The 9,357-nt window shown below is 56.7% G+C and overlaps 1 protein-coding gene across 1 annotated transcript; it reads right to left on the reverse strand.

Moving 5' to 3' along the window:
• Positions 1–324: 324 nt before the first annotated feature.
• Positions 325–7,989, reverse strand: Ephb6 (EPH receptor B6). The gene is made up of 17 exons (XM_076859915.1): positions 7,935–7,989; positions 7,453–7,653; positions 7,113–7,177; positions 6,088–6,859; positions 5,280–5,435; positions 4,626–4,976; positions 4,312–4,436; positions 3,937–4,099; positions 3,380–3,494; positions 3,131–3,183; positions 2,841–2,960; positions 2,461–2,708; positions 2,044–2,217; positions 1,389–1,538; positions 986–1,179; positions 706–861; positions 325–602 (listed from the first exon to the last, which is right to left on the reverse strand). Exons 2-17 carry the CDS (start codon positions 7,550–7,552, stop codon positions 494–496), a joined length of 3,051 nt encoding a protein of 1,016 aa, XP_076716030.1. The 5' UTR covers positions 7,553–7,653; positions 7,935–7,989; the 3' UTR covers positions 325–493.
• Positions 7,990–9,357: the final 1,368 nt, after the last annotated feature.

Here is a 9,357-nt window from a genome sequence, read left to right on the forward strand (position 1 = left end):
AGGCACCTGTCTCCACCCCTGTGTAATAAGTAAGAAGGGAGAGAGCCCTTTCCAGGGTGCTCCAGACAGTTGAAGGGGGAAGCGCTGGGTTTATGGAAAGGTGCCTGGGAGAGGGAGACAGGCACCTCCCTAGGAGTGAAAAAGCTGGGCTGAGTCTCGCCACCTTCCAATAAAGTCATTTCCTGCTCCCTGTCCCACAGGCTTCTGCCTGTCTGCATGGTGTCTGCCCGCCCTCCTCTCCACTCCGCCCCTCCTTGCAGGCTGAGGTCTGGACACACCTGAACGTTCAAATTCCCTTCCCTTTAATGTAGTGGAGGCTGGCAGAGGGTGGAGGACTGGGGAAATGCAGCGTCCAGAGGAGGGTTGGGGAGAATGCAGCAGGCACAGAGGCGGAGAGGGAGCCTGGCTCACATCTCGCGCATCCCTCCTGGGACCTGTGTCCGGGGCTCGGTCACCGGCATCATCAGCTCACAGCTTCCTGCCCAGACCTCACTCACACCTCCACTGAGCCTGGCTGCCTCAGATGCTGCTGGAGGAGCTGGATGTTGTGCAGCAGTTTCTTCTGGTGGCCAGCCAGGGTGATGCCCAGGGCAGGCAGGTCTCTGGCGGGGAAGGAGTGGGTCAGAGCTGGGCCAGTTTCTCTAAGATCCCAGACACCCCCTCTCCTGGGGCCCAGAGCTCCTGCACCCCGCCACCCCTGCTTACTCCAGGCTGAGCTGAGCCACATCACTGAAGGTGCAGAGGCCGAACTTGGAGAAGTTGTCCTGGTAGCACTCTAGTCCAATGGCCGAAAGCCAGGCCTGGGGCGAGTCCAGACAAGGAAAGTCCAGGACCACAGGGTTCAGGAGGGCCTGGGAAGGTCTAAGGTGAGGAGGGGCAAGCAGGTCAAGTTCTCCTCTTCATCTTAGCCCTCTCGCCTCAGTTTTCTTTTTGGCTTTCATTTACCCTCCCTGGCTTTCCCAGGTTCCAGCCCCAAGTTGCAGACCTGTCCCCCGCGCCCCCATCAGCTTGCAGGGTGTCTGGCTTGCGGATCATCTTGTCAAATGCAGCCACCAGCTGGCCAAAGTGAGGCCGCCGGGCACGGTCCTTCTGCCATGTGTCCAGCATCAGCAGATGTAGTCCAGGAGGACAGCCTGGAGGCGGGGGCAGCCGGAACTCCTGCTCTATTGCATTTAGTACCTGGGGGTCAGGGGAAGCATCTGGTGACAGAAAGCTCTTGCTAGTCGCGGGGAGTGTTAGGAAAGCAGGGGTGGACTGTAATCTGGAGCCACATGAGTCTGGAGTGGAGAGGGAACTCTAAAGCAAGGAATATATCATGATATCTGAGAATGTGAATGGAAGGGAGGTCTTGGAATATGTGGGCCTGGGAGGGATCACGGTAAGCTCACCTCTTGCTCACTCATGTCCCAGTAGGGCCGTTCTCCATAGCTCATCACTTCCCACATAAGTATCCCAAAGCTCCAGACGTCGCTGGATGTCGTATGCTTTCCGTGTGCAATGACCTCTGGGGCTGCCCAGCGAAGCAAGCAACTTGAGCCCTGAGGAGTGTAGTCAAATGCAGCAACGACAATGATCCCAGCGAGAGTCACATTTACTGAACAACTACTCGGGACTCAGACGTATGTTAAGGGTTTCACACTGAACATCTCATTTAATCCCCTGAACACCCGTGTAGGGTGGACATTAGGATGCAGAAGTGAGGGATAAACAATATGAACTTGTCCAAGGTTCCAGTGCTGGAGATGTGCTGGGGCATTCTGGATCTGTCCCCAGCTGTACTGATTCTGGAGCCTGTGAATCCTCCACATTAGGGGGAGGGCAGCAGTGGGCGCCAGTTTGACACTCCTGCCCTCCCAAGCCCTCTTTCTTTGCCTTAGTCCCTGAAATCCTTCAATTGCCCCTTGCTCAGGCTCCTCTCTCCCCAACACACGGGTGAGCCTCCAACCCCCAGATACCATGCTATCCTACCTGACGCCCTCCCCAGATTCCAGCTCACCCCAGAGCTCCTGCTGAGGGATGCTAAGCCTCAGGCTCTGCACTCACCTGAGGACTGTGGCCAAGACGGGCCACCTTGCACACCAGGTGGCTATTCACCAGCACGCTCCCGGCAGAGAGCGCTCGGTGCACAAAGGCAAAGCTGGACAGGTACTGCATGGCGGCGGCCACGCCCCGCTGCATGGCCACCAGCTGCAGGCTGCTGAACTGGCCCTCCCGTTGCTGAGGGGCAGAGGACAGAGGTCAGCAACAGAGTGGAACCTGGGCACACTGAGCAGCAGACACTAGCATGAGAGGACCGTTGGGGGCAGAATTTGGGATCACACAGGCCTGGGAAAGAAGGATGAAGACCACCATGGGAGGCAGGGGGAGGGAGCAAAGGTATAGGCTGTCTCCTGAAAGAGGCGAGGCCCCCAAGCTTTCCTGGACCCACGCACCCTCCTCCTCCACGCCAGCTGGACTGACCCTGAGGAAGCTGTCCAGGGGGCCGAGCTCCATGAGCTCTGTCAGCACCATGAGGGGACGGCTCTTGGTGACCACACCCTCCAGCCGCAGGATGTTGGGGTGCTGGAACTGGCCCAGGAGTGCGGCACGGCCCAGGAAGGTCATCTGCAGGCCCTCGGCACCCCCAGCCCACAGGGCCTGGATGGCCACGGCCTGCTCCCGCCGTCCCCGGGGCTGCAGTCGGCCCCTGCGCACTTCTCCAAAGGAGCCTGCAGAATGGGAGCAGGTGGCATGGGGGTCAAGGAAGGACCGTGGGCTCACAGTGTCCTACTGTGCTTAAGGGGATTCCTGGCTAAGGAGGGCTACCAGGAACCCCCAGTCCCTCCTTGTCCCTGCAGTACCTGCCCCAATGACCTCTTCAATCTTGATATACGAAGGGTCAACCTCCCGGGCAAGCTCTCGGATGGCCTGGCAGGGGTCGTCGTATGTGGAGGGGTCTGTGTAGTACTTTACCCCAAGTCCTGTAGGGAGCAGTGGGCTCTTAGGGTGTGGTGCAAGGCTGGGTGCCCACATGCCCGAGACATGCCCGCTTGCTTCTGGAAGCCGATGTGAAGGAGCCCCCTCAACACTGCCAGGCACGCACCTAGCCCCCAGACCCCCAGGCCCAGTCCTGGTCCCTCCTCCTGCCCACCTGGGCTGCTGTACTGCTGCAGCTGCTCTGTGTAGCCTGTGCCTCTCCGCTTCCTGCACGACAAACGGGTGACCTGGAACAGTGGCCCCATCTCCACCCCTGTGCTGTCCCCCCACGTCCCACTGTTGCACGGGGTTCAGGGTGGGGCTGGGGTAGTGGGAAAAGGCTGTCTATAGGGGGGTCTGCAGGGGTATCCAGGACATGAATGGTGCTGGGCAGGTTGGGGAGGTTGGGGCACAGGGGCCTCACCGCTGGAAGATGACAGCCAGGACAGTGATGGCCGCCAGCAGGAGGAAGGCCAAGGCTCCCAGGATGGAGCCAATCACCAAGGACAGCTTCTCTGGAAGCTGAGAGGACAGTTCACCTGGGGGACCAGGCCTCACACATGAGTGTGTGAAAGCATCTCACTACCCTAGGCACCCCCACACCACACCCACACACACACACACCCCACCTCACAGACCCACCCACACACATGAACCCACAACAGGCATGTGCACACCTGACTACAAATCCACACACACGCATGCGTATGCACATATATACACTTAGTCCTGTGCATGCACCCACGACCCCTATAGCCCTACACACACAACTTGCATATCCACATGACCCACACATTCACCCCTGCACACCCTCCCCAGCAGCCCCTGAGGTCAAGGGTCAGCCACGGTACCATCCTCACATCCTCCTTTCCCAGAGTCTCTGGTCTGGGAGATGCCGGGTCAGGGTTCAAAGCCTAGACAGTCTTGACCTCTCCTCAGTGTCCCCTTAGACACCCAGTTCCCATCCAGGCACCCCCTCACCTTGAGGCAGCGTCTGGAAATAGACCTTGCCCCCATAGGGGCCGTGGCCAGCAGCAGTCCGCGCTCGCACCTGGAAGCCATAGATGTGGCCAGGACTCAGCCGTGTCACGGTGGCAGTGTTGGTCTCGCTGGTCAGAGTGAAGGAGTGGGATTCGTCTTCTGCCTGGGGGCAACAGCCACTCACTGCCTGCACAGCCTGCTCCTCTTGCCCCTGCTCTTACCCCCAAGCTTTCCTCAGCTGATGTGGCCGGCAAACACATCCCCGGTGCTGCAGTCCCTTGGGACTGCCCATTGCCTCATGCGACCCCCATGCCCTCCTGTGGGGACTTCCAGCTCCTACCAGCCCTGCTGTGGTGCCCCCTGCTCCTTGCCCACCTGGTCATAGTAGCGGAGCTGGTAGTCAAGGATGTTCCCATTGGTCTGGTCAGGCTGTGGCCAGGACACAGTGATGCTGTTGGCGGCCCTGCTCACTTGGTGCACCACAGGGACTGCCGAGGGGACTGGATTGCAGGAGGGATTATTAGGGGGATGGGAGTCTCTGGGAGCCGAAGCATCCCTGGTGGGTGGAGGGTATGGACCTTAGACTATGGATTCTAAGGCAGCCTGATTGGAGGGCAGGTTTGGGAAAGGCGGGCAGGGGGTTCTAAGGAGTTATGGGAGATGTCACTAAGCTGGATAAAAGGGCTTACCTTCATGACTGGTGCTGACATTGATGGCTGCAGCGTGGGGAGGGTCAGGGCTGAGCTCAGACACCCCATTGACAGCCTGCACCTCCAGGATGTAGGGTACATGTGCTCGGAGCCCCCCGACTAACACTCGACTCTCCGTCAGGCCCCTCTGGCGGGGGTCAAAATGCACCTCATCCCTGCAGCGGCGACACGAGCCCCCACTGCCAGGCTCCTGATGCCCTCCACATTCCTTGCACACGACGTTAAAGAGCAGGTCACCTCGTCCGCCCAGCTCCTGTGGCAGGCGCCAGTGCAACATGAGCACTGAGCCCTGCACCTCAAACCAAAGCTCCCGGGGTGCTGATGGAGGGCCTGGGTGCCGTCAGGTGCAGTGGGAGGGTGGCAAGGTGGGAGGGTGGAGATGATTGAGGAAGGAAGGAGGCGAGGAGGGTTGACCATCCAGAGGAGGGACGACAGCACGGGGTTGGGGCAGGAAACAGAGGAGGCAGGTGGGAGGACAGAGGGAGGTGTGGAAGGGAGGGGAAAAAATAAGGAAATATAACAAAAAAAGAAAGTCACTCCAAATGCAAAAGGCACCCAACTTGGCAGCAGGCTCCCCTGCCTCCAGCCCCACTCCCAGACTCTTTTCCATGCTGGGCTGGGAGGCAGACTCACCAGTACAGGGGGCCTCTGGTGGATCAGAACTGGCCCGATAGAAGCCCTGGAGGCAGGGGCAAACGGGGGCTGCAGGGTCAGGGGAGTGGCTGCGGGCAGGGCATGGTGAACAGGGAGCATTCCCGGCCAAGGCCTTATAGGACCCCCCAGGGCAGGCTGAAGAGGCAGAGAGAATGGGGCGTCACTCTTGCTCCATCCACCACCCTGAGCTCCCAATGCCCCTGCATACAGGCTTCAGCACAGCTCTCTGTTCCCCAGAGCTGGTCCTCCTGAGACCTAACCACCCCGCTTCCCTAGGGCAAAGACTCCTGTCAGTCACTGGAACAGAAGTGCATCTCCAGTGATGAAGAGGTGAGGTGTGATGGGGCTGCAGGCTGGGCGAGCCCCACAGGCGTGGTTGCATAACCTCTCTCTGCAGCCATATCCACTGCTCCTTCTACTGGCTTCCCAGCCACCTGGTGCTGCAGTGAACCCTCCCAATCAGATAGCAGAGGGGGACAAGCGACCCCACCCAAGGTAATCCCGGAGTTTAACAACTTTTGGTCTGTATCACTTCTTAGGTCTGCAGCCCAAATATCCACAGCAATTGCTGTGGAAAGATCCAGAAGATTCCAGAAATTTCAGATGAATGGGTGCGAGCAAGTTTGTACGCTTCAGGAAATAAAATGAGGGAAATGGGTCCTGTCCTAAGATGGCTTGATCCTGACATTTTGGGGGACAAAACAAAGTCTGGGGTGCTCGGGGGGAGGACCCCAAGGTTGGGGGCAGGTGGAAGAAGCTGGGTAAGTGCAGGGGACTGGACTCTCACCTTGGCAGGCCTTGTCTCCATGAGCAGGCTGGTGTCCAGGCTGGCAGCGGCAACCCCCAACAGCTACCATCCACTTGCCCTCCCCATTGCAGTGCAGCCTGGGGGGGCTGCCCCCTGCCTGGCCCCCAACTCCATCCTCCTCTGGCTCTGCGTGAGCCACACAGGTGCCCACAGCTGCCACCAGGGAGGCGCCCCCAGCCCCGCTGGACTGCGTCTCAGGAAAGGAGGCAAAGGCACGGAGCACGGTGGGGCAGGTGTAGGAGAACAGCTTGACCGCTACAAGGGCCAGGCAGGCCCCTGTGTCCTGGAAGGCCACATAGAAGCCACGCTGGGTAAGAGGGCCAAAGCTTCGCTCCTTGACATTCAGCTGCAGGCCAGCTCGCTGACCAGTCCCTTGGGGCCCCACAGCCCAAGAGGAGGAGGAGGAGGAGGAGGAAGAGGCAGGGAAGCTCTCATCTGCAGCGATTGTGTCCACCTTGGTCCAGTGTTTGAGGTGCCAGGTTGAAATGTGGTCAGGGCTGTCGGGCTCCTCCGCCTGGCGGTAGTAAAGGGTGAAGGTCTCCCGGCAGGTGCCCCCGCTCACGCCCAGGCTGGAGCAGGCCCGCACGGAGAAGTGGAGTCTGATGTGTGCCCTCTGGGCCCCTCGCCGCTCCACAAAGTGCGTCTGTAGCCAGTTGTCCTGTGTGGTACCTGGAGCGGCCCCTGCCACGTGGCATGCCTCAAAGGTCCTTGTGAGGCGACGCTGGTCATCCAGAACGCTTACCTCGTCCCACTGCCGGGAGACCAGGAAAGGTGTCAGCTGCTCAGAGCTAGGGCAGGGAGGTGTTGGGGGCCCGGGAATGAAGGGGACATATCTGTTCCACTGAGACTTAATGACAACCAAGCAGGAGGAGGATTCATTGAAATCCTGTTCAGGGAGGGAGGGGGTCTTATCCCACCCGCAAGACTCAGGGTTTCCTTCCCAAATTCCACACTAGGGAACAGAAAGGGGTGGAGATGGGTTCAGAATGAAGAGTGGCACTCACCCCACCTGGTGGGAAGGTGAGCCAGCCAATCTCAGATGTCTCTCCCGTGGTGTCCAGCAACACTTCTGCTCAGAGAGAGAGGGGCACGCGGTGCCAAGCCTCCAGTCAGCACCTCTGACCCCAACCCCATTCCTATGGGGAACCAAAGACTGTCCCTCCCTGTCATTTAAGTTGCCAGCAGTCACTCAGCTGTCTGTCAGGAACCCATCTCTGAAATCCCCGATGCAGATCCTGGTCACCCTCCCCATGCCTCTCCCACTTGTGATGTCTTCCCTCACTTCTGAGTCGTTCCCATTTCCTACCCTCACTGGCCCCCCACTGGGCCTCCCCTCCTTCTTACCTTCCAGAGCCAGAACTGAGGGCCCCAGGACCAGGACCCACAGGCTGCACACCATGCCAGACACTCTGCTCCCTGACCGTGCAGCCCCCTCAGTAGCCATGGGGCATCTTCAAGGTTCCCACCATTGCCCCGGCCACCACCCTGCTCCCAGGTGGGGCTGTGGCTTTTGCTCAAATGGAGGTTGGCAGCGAAGCTTGCTTCCTAGGGATACATAGAGGCCCGGGAGAGGTGGGGTGGGTGGGGAGGAAACTGCATTCTTATATACAGCAATTTCACCCAACCTGATGCTGAATTTCAAACTGACCCCGCACCCACCAGAGGGCCAAGCCAACAGAGAGCTCTCTCAGAGAACGGCTTTGAAGACTCAGTATCCTGGAGGGCCTCGTGCCAGGTTGCTTATTGCTACTCCCTGTGTGACTGTGTCTCTGTGTTTCTCCTGGCCCTCCTTCTCAGAGGGGGAGCACAGGGTAGTGGTGGCTTACCCTTTTCCTGTGGAAGGAGTTATTCCAGTTCTTTCTCTTCATTTACTCTCCTCCCTTTCTCCAATGGCCAAATCTGTATTGGAAGTTAAAGTTAGAAGATTCTTCTCATTAAAGACAGGTGGGCAGGAATCTATCCTGTCCTTAGGGAACACAAGGATGCTCCCCGTGCCCCAGCAATGCCGCCTTGGGTATTCTAGACACTTTACAGAGGCAGCGAAGCGCGAGGGACACAGAAAAATGGCCATGGGGTATGAAGGGAGGGAAGGTAGGAGAACAAATATAAAAAGAGCATGGGCATAAAGACTCTGAAAGACAAATGAGGAGAGAGCTATGTATGTGAACAAAGGTTCTCTCCCCCAAGGGGCACTTTTTTTTGGTGGCTAACAGAAAAATAAGTGTATGGCTTAAACATATGAAAAGATGCTTTTTGTTTGCTCGCATTTAAAGGAGGACCTATTAAAACAACAGTGGCATGCCATTTGTTAGAGGCTGAATGTTGGTGCCTCTGCCCCGGATTCATATGTCAAAATCTTAGCCCCCAATGTGACAGTATTTGGAGTTGAGGACTTTGTCAGGTAACTAGGTCATGAGGGTGGAGCAGCCATGAATAGGATTAATGCTCTGATAAGAGACCCCAACGAGCTTACTAGCCCTCTTTGTACCTTGCAGGGTTATAATAAAGATGCAAAGAGGACTGTCTGCAGTTCAGAAGAGGACCCTCCTCAGAATACAACCTTGGCGCTCTGACCTCGGATCAGCCTCCAGAATGGTGAGAAATAAATTCCTATTGCTTATAAGCCACTGAATCTATGGACTTTGTCATTGAAGCCTCAATTGCTTACTAAGACCTCTTTTTTTTTTTTTTTTTTGGTACTGAGGATTGAACCCTGGGGTATTCTATCACTGAGCTTCATCCCTCCGCCTTTTTATTTTTTATTTAGAGAAAGACTCTCACTAAGTTGCTTAGGGCCTCACTAAGTTGTTGAGGCTGACCTTGAACTTCCAATTCTTCTGCCTCAGCCTCCAGAGGGTTGGGTTCACAGGTGTGTGCCAATGTACCCAGCACTAAGACTTCATTTTTACCTATGAAGTCAATAACCATGTCGGACAAGTATAGATAAGTAGGGTCTCTTCAGTATACCATATTATGAATTCAAATTGGAATCTTGGTGTACAGAGAACAGTTGGCAAATCTAGCTAGCAGTTTCACTCCTAAGAAGTCCTTGGGGTACAATATACATTCACCAGTTTGCATAGATGTTTGAGCGGGATACTCATGTGAAGTGTTTATAAGAGAAAGACTATAAACTGTCCATTGATAGGATGATGGTTAAGAAATTAAGGCACATCCTTAACAAGGAATGTGTTAATATTATGTATTAATATGCAAATAACTTCCAAGTGAAAGTAGTACTCCCAGAAA

The sequence above is a fragment of the Callospermophilus lateralis genome, chromosome 1 (assembly GCF_048772815.1).
Source record: "Callospermophilus lateralis isolate mCalLat2 chromosome 1, mCalLat2.hap1, whole genome shotgun sequence".
In the NCBI taxonomy this organism is placed as follows: Eukaryota; Metazoa; Chordata; class Mammalia; order Rodentia; family Sciuridae; genus Callospermophilus; species Callospermophilus lateralis.

Bases quoted from the DNA above. Each gene is read 5' to 3' on its own strand.
- Ephb6 (XM_076859915.1), bottom strand. From the start codon at position 7,552: ATGGCTACTGAGGGGGCTGCACGGTCAGGGAGCAGAGTGTCTGGCATG. The intron at 4,100-4,311 runs GTGGGCAAGGAG...TGTTGCCCCCAG, and splicing joins AGCTCCGCTACTATGACCAG to GCAGAAGACGAATCCCACTC. The intron at 2,709-2,840 runs GTACTGCAGGGA...CCCATTCTGCAG, and splicing joins TGAAGAGGTCATTGGGGCAG to GCTCCTTTGGAGAAGTGCGC.